This window comes from Bactrocera latifrons, unplaced genomic scaffold, assembly GCF_001853355.1.
Source record: "Bactrocera latifrons isolate USDA-ARS-PBARC rearing strain unplaced genomic scaffold, ASM185335v1 scaffold_344, whole genome shotgun sequence".
In the NCBI taxonomy this organism is placed as follows: Eukaryota; Metazoa; Arthropoda; class Insecta; order Diptera; family Tephritidae; genus Bactrocera; species Bactrocera latifrons.
In genome coordinates this window covers 218,910-231,471 of record NW_017536984.1, presented here as the reverse complement: position 1 = coordinate 231,471, position 12,562 = coordinate 218,910, and the positions used below count along the sequence as shown (strand labels likewise).

The following is a 12,562-nucleotide window of genomic DNA, read 5'->3' as shown; positions in this document are numbered from 1 at the left end:
TATTTTATTTTTTGATTGCATKCAATTATACAACCCTGAAAATCAGTAAAAGATTCACATCTATTACACTAAAAAGATAAAAGTACTATGATACAAATTCGAATTTCTACAGGTTTATAAGTCAAGTAAAATATATTATATGTAGCAAAAGCAATTATTTTAACTGAGTATTTTAATTTTCTATCTGATAGTAATTGCGCTGACCACCGCAAAATATTTAACACAGTATTTTTATCTATAGTTTTCTGAAAGACTCTAGATTATTAGTTTAAAAAGTATATATTTAAATTTGTAGACTTTATGAAGTATTTCAAACTCGTATGTAGGTATAAAATTGGCTACTTTAGAAAATGTCTAATATGTAATAGAGGCAATGTATTGTTTCCCTCTAGAGAAGAAGAAGCAATTTATTTTTATTTTAGGGAAATTTCCCACAGTTTGTTTTGTTATATATTAACTCTTCAAGATCTAAGATTGTCATTAAAAAAAAGTAACAATGAATAGATATTTTTAACGTAAATATGTTCTGTAAACGGCAAGTAAATTTTACTTATTATAAGAGATCTATATTAATAATAATAAACACCTTAACTGCAGATTGCCTAATAGTAAGGAGAGGCGTATGCGACTTCTTCAAGATGATCAGCACCTTTCTGACTGTGAATTTCTTGTTGGGGATTCACCAGATAAGGAACCACAACGCTTTCGTTGCCATAAAATGATTTTAGCTTCTGCCTCTGAAGTTTTCGAACGAATGTTTTACAGTGAGTTTAATGTTGATGGGCCAGTACGTGTAATAGAAGTAGATGCCAAAAGTTTTGAACGTTTCTTACGCTATGTTTATATATATGAAATAGAAACAGAAGAAAATCTGTCGCTGAAAGAGTTATGTGAATTATTGTATTTAGCAGACAAGTAYATGATGCAAGATTTAACCGATGAATTAGTAAAACATTTGAAACAGAAACACAATTGGACAATAAGTGATGTGTGGCCAATATTTGATTTGGCATGCCTTTATGAAAACTTACCATTATTATTATTATGTTATGAGGTATTTGCTGTCATGAGCAGACATTTGGTTTTTATACTTAATTACATGTGCGAATCTTTTTTTTTAGAAAATAACAAAATCCGTCGTGACGCTGTTATCTGTCGACTCCTTCTATGAACTGAATGCGAACCATCTGAAACGAGTGGTGATATTAGTTTCGCAACAGCCACATATATCAACAAAATTAATGCTTCAAAGGCTAGAGGAATATGGGCGTCGAAATAAGTTACATGAAAATCGAGAATCTGAACAGTTTTTTAAATTGGTCGAAGCCGCATGCCTGTTGGATTTCAACAAACTATCAAAAGCAGATTATGAGTCGGGACTTAGACAATCATATTTGTTTAACAAAAAGTAACCAAATAATTAGATGCTAATTTAAAAAACCAATTAGCAGTTACGTCCGTTTTACATAATATCATTAGGTGTACATGTGTATTGTTCTTGATTATGAGTTTTAAAGATTATAGATAATGTAGAAATGCTGCCGGGTTTGCCGGAAAAAAAATTCGATTCCGTTCTCGTTACGTATTCGTGGTAAAGATGATACACATTATCTTTGGCTGTATGAGTTAAAATTTGTAATGTGGATAAGATTTATTATATTTATTATCATGATCATTTATTTTACAGTTTTTCAATAAAAAAATCTACACAGTGTAAATTCGTTATTTACAGATCAATAGTGTGGATGCTGTAAGCCYCGCATTTCGGGGGCTTTCCCATATAATAAGAGTTGTAAATTCAATTTTACATGGTTCGATTTGATACTGGCTAAATTTGCAAACTTAATAATGAAAAAGTTTTGCCTGGAAGAGTTGTAAGAGCAACAAATTGAATGTTTCTATATACATTAATATGGCAAAAATATTATAATAACTTATTTGCTAATAAAAACAATTTTAGGCAAATCTAAAATATACAAACTCATCACCGTTCTCTAATATATTCAGTTGCAATATGGATTAAAGAATCAATGTATTGTAATTCAACAACAATAGCATATATACATATTTATGTCTTTGTCATATAAATAAGAAATTAACTTGTTAATGTACATATTATACGTATATCCATGGAAAACAATATTGGCTGAGGGAGCACACTGCCATGAGTATGTTGTTAATTGCTACTTCGGGTGGTGTCTAACTTTACATTGAACTTGATAACAGCCAGTGTGCGTAGTTGAAGAATGCATGAGAACAACTTTACGGCGGGTCCTAATTTCAAATCGAGAATTTCGGTAAGATCGGATTGTTGAAGCAACAAAAGCGCACTACCATCGATATCTTCACGCAGAAACATTGCAGTTATTTCGGCATTCCGTAGTACACATTGAACGAATGCACATGTATCCTTTGTTGACCAAAGCAGGGGGTTGCGTTTAATACGTTGCATATCGAAAGCGACATTACGTTGCCAAATATTATAGTTTTGTTGCAGACGCGGACCATAGTCACAGAGAAACTCTTTGGCAATCTTTATTTGTGGAATTAGAAGAGATGTTGATTGTTCCGCAGTTGTACTGTCTACCGGTTGGTAAACTCTTACAGCAGTTGCAATGGACTTGTCCGAATGTTCAGCTTTTATTAAGGATTTTTGTTCTCTTGCGGAACCGATTTCAATTCTGTTCGCACTTACCTGTGGAATTTGTTTTTGCTGTTTTTCCTGCTGAATTACGTGGCGTGTTTTTATATTATCCAAAAGTTTAATATGTTGCAATATATCCGCTTCGTTCAAATGTGTTGGTTGAGATGGCTGTGATTGCTTCCATTTTAATGTTGGCTGTTTTTGCTTCATATCTCGCTTACCCATCATTTCTGAGCGTACAATTTCTTCATGTTCCAGACGTGGCGGCTTTTCAGTTTTCTGTCGCCAGTTTTCTGGCGTATATGGGCAACAATCTTGTGTCGTATGCGTATTTATATAAAGCCGTTTGGCATTACCGATGCCGCGGCAACCAAAAGTTGAGCATACCATCTTCGTTGAGCGCATTCTATAGCCAGGTGGAGGTTCTAGATCATGACTAGTTGCATCACACCAACCAATCGGATGCAAATCCGCACTATCATCTTCCAACCAAAAGCAATAATTACTTGGCCAGCAATCCAGATGTAATTTAACGCGATGTCCTTTGCGACCGATAACTGTAGCCGGACGTATTAGTGAGGGATTACGTGGATCAACAACTTCCAGTTTCATATTCGGCTTGAAATCTATTGGATCGCGGGTGGAAAACATCTCTTCTGTTGCGGCCATGCCACTGCCATGATTTTTTATATAGTCAGCCCACGAGAATGTAGTATTTTCAAATTCGGGTGGTACGATTAATTGTTGTCTTCCTACATGCCAGCCGCAAGGATGTATGTAGGGTGAACTAATATCCACCCAGTAGTCGTAGCAATCATCCCAACCATCAAAATGCACACGTATGCGATTATCTAACACATCCGAAACGGAGGCAACACATAGCTTACCGGTGTCGTTGAGGTCCTCGGCTTCCAAATGCATTCCAATCTATGACAGATTTTAGTAAACAATTATAAATATGTTTTAATAATATTAAAAATATTGAATATTCAAATAAAATACCTTAAATATGCTTACCTTAAATGGATTATGAGTACCCAAGGATACATTTAAATGTGTAAATAGAGCACGTTGCGCTGCTATAGCTTTACATTCTGCTAAGTATTGCAACCAGTTAAATTGATCAATAGTTTTACCCTTTGGTGGCTGCAAAATACGTTTAGTTTTYGTACACCATCCTGGTGGAAAAATGTCCATGGAATCGGCATTCACCCAGAAGTCGTACATGTATTCATATCCATCAAATGTTAACTTCAAGCGATATCCTTGTATATCAACAATCGTGCATACACAAAATAGTGAACAGTTCTCTGGATCAATAGCTTCCAATTTCATGCCAATCTGAAAACGATTGGGTCCAGTTGGAAATGGATTAATAAATAGATTTACAGGTGCTGCGATGGCATTGAATTTTTCTGGGAGATATGTTGACCAACGGAAGGATTTTTTGCTGGGAGCTGGAACGTTTAATTCTTGGGTTTTTCGCTTGCGTGAAAAGGTTGTATATTCCTCATGCCGGCGTTTACGGGACTCTCGTTTCAAACAATCTAAAGAACAAAATTCTAAAACAAATACAAATTATGTTAGCTATTCATATTACTCTTATGATCAAACTCATTTGTGTATAAATTACCTGGAGCCAAAAAATCCAGTGCTGGTCCATGACAATTACACCGCCTACATAAATACAATAAACTATTGTGATTTTCACTTAAATATGGAACCGATTCTCGCTCATAAATAGGCTTTTCGTAAGCTGTGTGGATACGTGTTCGTGGCGAGCAACGTTCATTTATTTCAATAAAATTAAATTCGTTCAATTGGAAGCGCATATTAGTGCCACGTGCACTACCGACACGTTGATTCCAGGTTAGCATATTGAAGTTGGATAACATTTTTAAAGCACACGATAATGCGTCTTCTACAGCGGTTGTAATGGCTTTTGCAGGAGGTGGTGCTGTTAACATATTGCCAGCAGCTGCCGAAGTACTGGGTTGGTTTAGATTGGCTGACATGTTTTTGGTAACGTTCGAAGAGGACGGCATTTGTAAATCATCATGCAAACTTTGGTGACTGGAAGAGGTAGATGCAGATGATGTTGAACTAACGGATATTTTTTCATCACAATAAAGTGATTTTTCTAACGCATCTTGGGTGCGTTCTACAGAGGTCTGGGTATCTTCAGCTTTTGAGTCCTGAACTAAAATCTCGGTCTTCTCAAAATTATCAGTATGTTGTTCTCGTGGGTCAGTTTCAACATTCTTAATTATAATTTCAAATTCTTTTGAAGTGTCCTCAATATGGTCGTTTTCCATACATGTATATTTTTCCGAAAATTTTTCAGAAGATGAGAATTTTGGTGGTTCTTCTATTTTGGGAATATTTGTAATATCCTTTTTTGTAGTATTATATAAAGAATTTTTATCCGTATCTTTAAGTGGTGGTGGTGGTTTCATGTTGTTTTCAAACTCTTGTTGATTTTCTATTATATCTTCAACAATTGGTGATCCTTTTATATTATTTTCTTTTTCTTGATTTGTTTTTTGCTCTTCCTCAGCGTTTATTTCGTGATTCACCTCATTATAATCAATTAAATCTATGATCTCATATTCGTTTTCAAAAACATTGCATTTGGAATTCAATGTTTGTTTACGTCGCGGAGGACTAGCTTTATGTTTTATACTTTTTCCTTCAGATGTGGTCGAGTGACGACGCTCCGACAATGTATGTTCAGATGTTAGCAAGGAAGTTTGTCTCTGTTTCACCATAAGTGAAGCGCTCGTTAGGGGGACCTCCTTGAAAGCACAGCTCAGTGATTTAGACCGTTTTGAACGAGGGCTGGTGCTACTTGTATAAACTCGTTGAACAGGGCGTACTTTAAGAAGTGATTCCTGTTTTTCAACAAGTTTTGCTTGTACCAATACAGGTTTAGACAGATCGATCTCTACCTTAAACGAACTGCTATTATTTGTCGTTACATTTGTAACTGGAGCTGTTTTCGTGGCGGTTCCTTTTGTTTGAATTGATGGCTCTAGTGATGAAGTAGATGATTGTTGAGGTATATTTTGTAATCGGTTAAATGAAAAATCTGTAGTACACTCATCAGTTCTTAACTCCTTGCATATGTTACTTTGGCTTATTATACTTGAATCACCTGCTGCGAGTTTGGCAGCTTCYGAGAGGGGAAGTTTAGCATTAATAAGAGGTTGTAAAACACTTGTATTTTGTAATGCATTGATTTGTTGAGACGATTTCTTCAGAGTTGTAGTTATACCGATTGAGCTTGAGATATTTGATGGAGCAGAAGATACCGGTGCTTTCATCAGCGTTGTTGTAGATTTGTTGGAGGTATTTTGGTGCTTGACACTTCCAAGATTTGTCATTGCTGATGACGACTTCAGAAGAGTTTGAGATGAATTAAGAGTATTGTTTGCATTTGTTGAGGTTGATTGTGGTAGGACACTACTTTTTTGTGGGTTACCAACTACGATTTGTTTSACAAGTTCCTGATTCAATATTGTTAAAGAAGTCGGCTGATTCCCATTCCCAACTCCACAGCGAGCTGATGTGCCAATCGTGCTTTTGGCGCTCTCAGCTGAAGAATATTGYTGTCGATTACGGACTAGTATAGAAGCTGGGATTACTGTAATGAACAAAATTTTTAAAAATAGATTATATACTTAAAATATTGCAGTCCTATATCTCCATAGTTTAATTAAACAACATAGTGATATATTTTTCCCCCAAGTACCATGTAGTATTTAGACAAATTTGATAAATTATTCTAAATAGAGAATTGGCAGAACACCAGATTTTGATAATATCGGGTGTAGTAAATGTCAAAACACATTATTAATTTTTTTAAGATGATAGCATTCCATTTACTTTTAGATATTGTTTTTTACATTACTGTAATTAAAGATGCAACTTTCAATTTTTAAGCAACAAAAATGTACTTATGCATCTAAATAAAAACGAACAGTATGATGATGTTTCCTTAAACTTCTACTATAAATACTATGCACATAGTTTTTCCCTGACATAAAGTAATGTTTTCATTTATTATTACCTTTATCTAAACAAAACTCCATTCCTTAATCACAAGCGTTATACTTCGGTTGGAGTATTCAATTGAAATAAACAGCAAAAGTTGTTAAATAATAAGGATGCAGGTTTGTTTCTTAATACTTGCATTCACGCAGAGTTGCATTTTATGGTTAGCGTTTCTGTATATACTAAGGTCGTCGTTTATTCGTAATGTGTTAAGTCTTGGAAATTTTGTTAGTTTTATGTATGGAAAGCTATATACTGCGTGGGAAGAGATGAGATATTTATAGAACTCAAAGACACCGAATATGTATTTTTATATAAGATAGGTTTGAGAATAGAAACTCTGATTTCATAAATATTTGAACAGAAATTTTTTTGTAAATTAGCAATGCAATACTTGTCTTACACATTTTGTTCTAAGAGGTAAGAATTAATGATATATTCTTTTTTGACGAATTTCTAAAGTCAGTAACACAAGAAAATTGTTGTACTAGTTTTCGATCACCTTAATGAACATCTTTATTCATTGTACATAAATATATATTTATATGTATACACACATTCACATACATATCTATGAGAATACACGTTTTGTAAAAAATKACGAATTTCTAATATGATAAAAATTAGTGCGTTTATTTAGATATAGCTTTTTATTTATATATACTCTATCCGATTCTCCTTAATGATACATGTATATTTTTTTTTTAATTTTAAAGTTTTCAATGAAATATGTATGTACATATGTACATAAATGAATGTGGGTTAATGGTTGAAAATATTAAGATTATAAAAGCGTWTGAAAGTATTCATTATTAAAGTTAATATTTAAGAAATGTTTCAAAATCGATCCCACAATTCCTTTTCACTTTTCTCACTTGTGTTTAAAATATTATCAGATATCACATTGCATGTGCAATGTGCACATATTTAACAATCTTTGAATTTACAATGCAACTTTATATTTGGTTAAAAAGGCTCTTAAAAATTCAAAAAGTACTTGAAACGATAGAATTATTTAAATATGGCTAATTACACACTTTTTTGGACACAATCAATTTGGAGTAGCGGCAAAAAATGATATATGTTACTCATATCTATTTATTTAGATTTGTCCATTATGCGTTACATAATTGATTGGTTCAGAAAATGGCAGCTACCAATATGATGTTAAATACAATATACACATTTATTTTAATATAATTAAAGAGCAGAAAACATTGCCTTGGAATTATATTGAACAATTTCAAAACCAGTTGAAACTTACCAGAATTATGTAACATTTCCAAAACTTCTCCTTCTACTTTGATATTTGTTCCATCTGCTTGGTTCCCTATACTGTTTGCCGTGGCTAAACTTCCACTTCCATCAACACCAGTGTTAATAGGCACTGTGGTTGCTGATACCGATACAGTAGAGTTATGAGCATTTTTTGACATTACAAAACCTGCGTTATTGTGTTGGCTATTCATGACGTTGCGGGCACATGTAATTACGTTTAGCATAGATGGAGCATATGATGAACACGTCTGCATTGTATTTACATTCCCAGTGTTCAGAGGAAACGGGAATGGCTCAACGGCTGGTGTAATGAATGCCACTTGTGGTATATAATTTAAAGTACTATTGCTGTTTAAATTTGTTGTCACAATATTATTTGACCTGCTATCTACCAGATTTGTACAAGTAGTATCTTCTTCACTAACAYTCATAATTTGTACTCCTGGGGTCTTGATTTGCAATGGCAAAGCTGAGAGAAGTTCCCACTAAAATGAAATATAAACGTGTGCTTATATCTAACGAAAAATATTGTTAATAGGTTGTTAATCAGTTGATTACACAATTATAATAGGGTTTTTATTCATACCAAATGTACTTTATACAATTTCTTAGTTTTAGTTACTTCAGGATCAGTTAGTTAAGAATGATTACAGTTTTTATTGTTTGTATTTTAAGTTGATGAAGTAACTATTGACTTTACATTGGCCTTGACAGTTGAGAAATCAGTAATGTCTTAAATATGTTCTTTTTTTGTTTTTAATTTTTGGTATATGGGTATGCAGATGAATTTCTTATTTTAACACTTTAATTATATTTTTACTTTTAAAGGTTGGAAGCATTCTTGGCACAATACGGTATAGTTGTTTATATAYTTTCTTGTATAGATATTTTCAATAATTTTTGTTAAATTTTTATCACATTTTTACCTGTCGCGGTTTATATCCGGAAGGATTCTGGGCGCATTTAAAAGTCTCGCTCTGCTCCTCTAAACCGCAGATGAATTGAAACGAACAAAATATGATGGGTACAATGATGGCAACGCTACTGCGACGTTGACTGCGACGCGTTGGTAGGGTGGCAGAGCTGCTTCCAACTTTTTCAAATTCTTGATCCTGGTATCAAAGTCAAAAGCCCGCTATTATTTAATTATTTTAATTTATCTATACACTGTCTAAAATACCAAATACACTCCGTACAAACTCGGTTTTCAATCAAAATTGTGCTTCTCTCTGACAATGGCAAATCAAAATAATGAGTATAAAACACAGCAATGTTTTTGCAAAGTGCTTGTATTGCTCTAGTTGAACTAAAATCGTATTGAATGATTACCAGTGTTGCGTTGTTTTTGTGCGCCCGTGTATTCTTTAATCACGTAGTATGTTCCTCACGTTTTGTGGCAGAGGAAGTCGACTTCTTTTGCTGCATATTCACGTAACCCTGCAATTGACCGATTGTAGATAAAAGTTTTGTTTTTTAACTTAAGGATTATCAGGTAAAGAGTTGGTAAACATATCTAAACAAACAAATTTAATTAAAACTAGTTAATTCTCGTTCATAAATGGATGTAAACAAGTGCTGCCAACCACTTTTACGAACAATACATTCCAAAAATAATCATATTTACATACATATATTTTGGAATATTAATAAATATGAAACAATATATTAATTTTTGGAAATGTAAAGTACTTAATACAACATTTGAATTATTCGCAAGAATGATAAATATATGCGTGATATATGTGTGTACATATATGTATGTCATTATTTCATATGTCGAACATAACCTATAAATAAACCTTTAAATTAGACTGGGGATGCTCATATTATATATGTATTTGTAAATATTCATTTATTCATGTATTTATTTTGAAATTATCTAGAATTTATATCTTTTTTGGTTATACCCATTAAATCATAAAAAGTAAAAAATTCAAACCTCTATCTTTGCCTTTAATTKTTATCTATAACGTTTGACTGTGATTAGTTATACATATTTTAGAGGAGAAATAAATTATCAATTTTATTATAAATTTAAAATTTTTTATAATTGATAAATTGCATCATGTACAAATGTATGCATAGGATTACGAGATGAATAGAGGAACGTACACACACATATACACACATATCTATATATCTACTTGAATTTGTTTGCGTGTTTTTATATATGTACAAAAATGGCATATAAAATAAAATTTCTTTTTCAATATGTGAAATTTGGTGACATTGCTCATTGCTTCATAGTGGTCATAATTTAACATACGTTTTCTTTTTTTTATTTGTATAGCATAATTTGAAGACACGTTGGATAATTCATTCAGAGTTGAATTTAAGAGATCCTTTGAAATTCTGTACAATTAGTGTCCGTCATACATGCATACATACATATGTATGGGCAATTTCAATTCCCTACTAAAGTATTGTATGTACATATGTTTATATATTATTTGTACATATGCATGTTAATGGGAACGCAGTTTAAAAGATGCAGCTCAACTTGATATACGTATGTATGTACTTTAACAGGACAAACCACTCGACGCAGTAGCGACAAAAGGTGTCATAGTCAGTGAAAACGGCTGCGTCACTTTAATGAAATTAAAACAAAGCATTGAAGTTTTTTTTTTAATTTGAATGAGTTTCAAATTAATTAAATGCAGTTATGGCTTATTATTTTAACAATAATAAATATCTTGCATATAGTGATGGCAAATCGATGCGTTGTGTGTAGACTTTAAATAACAAATTTGATATTAGCCTGCCAATATATTTATACTATATATTAATAACAAAAATACTTACTACCGAAAATAAAAGAAATGTAGAGAATGTATTGTAAAATATATATATTGGAACATTACTATTTTTCAACATTCCTCTATTCCAATATGTATGTAATATTCTTTTATAACTTCCGTGCCCCAGCGGAACACGCTTAGTATCCGCTTATAATGCCTACGGGTAAAAAAAACTTACCAATGTTTATGTTAATATATCACTAAAAACTAAATTATAATTGAAAACTGTAACTATAATAATTTTGTTTTAAATATTTTTTTCGCAATTGTTTTTTAGTTTTAATTTTGTTCACCTTTCTTTTCTTCCCAAGCTCTTATGACAGTGCTTTACTTGTCGTCATTTCAGTAGCTTGAGCAACCCTGCTACTGTCAATCAATAAAGTACTTTGTTGAATATTATTGAAGTAATTGAAGATTGTGAATTAGATCATTTACTATTTAGTTAGAATATGTATATATATTGATATATTTAATAAAATCTACCTTTACTAATAATAATTTCGTACGAGTTGTAGTACGACAATTAAGACATTGAAATTAAACATTCAATAAGAATTTTAAAAGTATGTCACTAATCGATAAATTACAAGAGCCTGATGACAACATACCATTGGCCGATGAGGACACACAAGGTATTTAAAATATGAAATTGTTCTTGATAACAACTTACTGTATATAATTTTATTATAGTGATTATTAACGATGATGATCCACATCAACATATGCCAAATGGGCATTCGATGGATTCGCTCCGCTCGTCATTTACTAACCGCAGCTCCACCCCTGATTCATCACACAATTCATTAGAAGTAGATGTAAGTCCCGATGAGAAGGAAGAAAAAGCTCGCCTTATTACACAAGTATTGGAACTGCAAAATACACTCGACGATCTTTCACAGCGTGTTGATTCTGTAAAGGAAGAAAACTTAAAATTACGTTCTGAGAATCAAGTGCTTGGACAATATATAGAGAATTTAATGTCAGCTTCCTCTGTATTTCAGTCAACAAGTCCAAATGCAAAAAAGAAGTAAAACATTAACAGGACTAATAATAGTCCCTTAAGCGGTTCGATTGGGCTTAAAAATATTTTTTTTTTTTACATTGCTGAGTTGTAAGTGTTCCGCTCTTGATATTCAAATAATCTAGTGTAATTTCTATAAGTTTATTTCATCAATTTTTCCTTACATTATTSATTAGTTTTTAGCAAAAAAATGTTTCTTATCAATTAAAAACATTTATAGCAAACAGTACGTAGCGCTTTGCACACATTTACTTCGCGATACCAAATAAAATGCCTTTATCTGAACAATAGTTTTTATTAAAACATAAGCATTTTCCACTAACTAAATAGTTCATACTAACGAAATCCAAAGTAATTTTGAAAAAGCTTTCCGTTTGGGTCTTCTACAGGAATAAACTAATACAAGTGTAAATTTCCAGGCTTTCTGCTCTGCGGTTCGGACGTTCGGAATATAACGTTATAAGAAAATGATGCCAGATGTATTCCGACCAACGTATACTTTCTTGATTAGATTAATAATTTGCAAGCCACAAAATTAAAAAAAAAAAAAAATTTTGTGTGATATTAATTTTTCGTTTAATATGTGTATGTAATAATTTTAATTTTTCATTATAGTAATACTTTAAAACTCCATTACYATGAGAAAAGATTGACCTAGCCGCCGTTCCCACGACAGTCGGGTCTACGTAACCGGAACGGACCAGGATTTTTATCCGGCCAAGGAATGTCAACTCGGCAGAAATCTGCCGCTACAACAATATTGGC

General features: G+C 32.5%; 3 protein-coding genes across 6 annotated transcripts; 2 read left to right on the top strand and 1 right to left on the bottom strand.

The window, feature by feature from the left end:
* Positions 1–318: 318 nt before the first annotated feature.
* On the top strand, positions 319–1,718 carry LOC108971455 (BTB/POZ domain-containing protein 3). 3 transcript variants are annotated; one of them, XM_018937518.1, is made up of 4 exons: positions 319–535; positions 598–764; positions 912–1,054; positions 1,122–1,718. In XM_018937518.1, exons 1-4 carry the CDS (start codon positions 522–524, stop codon positions 1,410–1,412), a joined length of 615 nt encoding a protein of 204 aa, XP_018793063.1. In that variant the 5' UTR covers positions 319–521; the 3' UTR covers positions 1,413–1,718. The 3 variants fall into 3 exon arrangements, with proteins under 3 accessions (XP_018793063.1, XP_018793060.1, XP_018793061.1); XM_018937515.1 differs by having other exon boundaries at positions 324–535; positions 598–1,054; XM_018937516.1 differs by having other exon boundaries at positions 326–539; positions 598–1,054.
* LOC108971453 lies at positions 1,669–11,038 on the bottom strand. Of its 2 annotated transcripts, XM_018937511.1 has the most exons (7): positions 10,955–11,038; positions 9,156–9,412; positions 8,902–9,087; positions 7,962–8,460; positions 4,278–6,287; positions 3,662–4,206; positions 1,669–3,571 (listed from the first exon to the last, which is right to left on the bottom strand). In XM_018937511.1, the coding sequence occupies exons 4-7, from the start codon at positions 8,404–8,406 to the stop codon at positions 2,177–2,179; spliced, it is 4,395 nt and encodes a 1,464-aa protein (XP_018793056.1). In that variant the 5' UTR covers positions 8,407–8,460; positions 8,902–9,087; positions 9,156–9,412; positions 10,955–11,038; the 3' UTR covers positions 1,669–2,176. The 2 variants fall into 2 exon arrangements, with proteins under 2 accessions (XP_018793056.1, XP_018793057.1); XM_018937512.1 differs by having other exon boundaries at positions 7,962–8,490; positions 8,902–9,412.
* Positions 11,039–11,148: 110 nt separating this feature from the next.
* Positions 11,149–12,099, top strand: LOC108971456 (short coiled-coil protein A). The gene is made up of 2 exons (XM_018937519.1): positions 11,149–11,408; positions 11,467–12,099. The coding sequence occupies exons 1-2, from the start codon at positions 11,342–11,344 to the stop codon at positions 11,805–11,807; spliced, it is 408 nt and encodes a 135-aa protein (XP_018793064.1). The 5' UTR covers positions 11,149–11,341; the 3' UTR covers positions 11,808–12,099.
* The last annotated feature ends 463 nt before the right edge of the window (positions 12,100–12,562 follow it).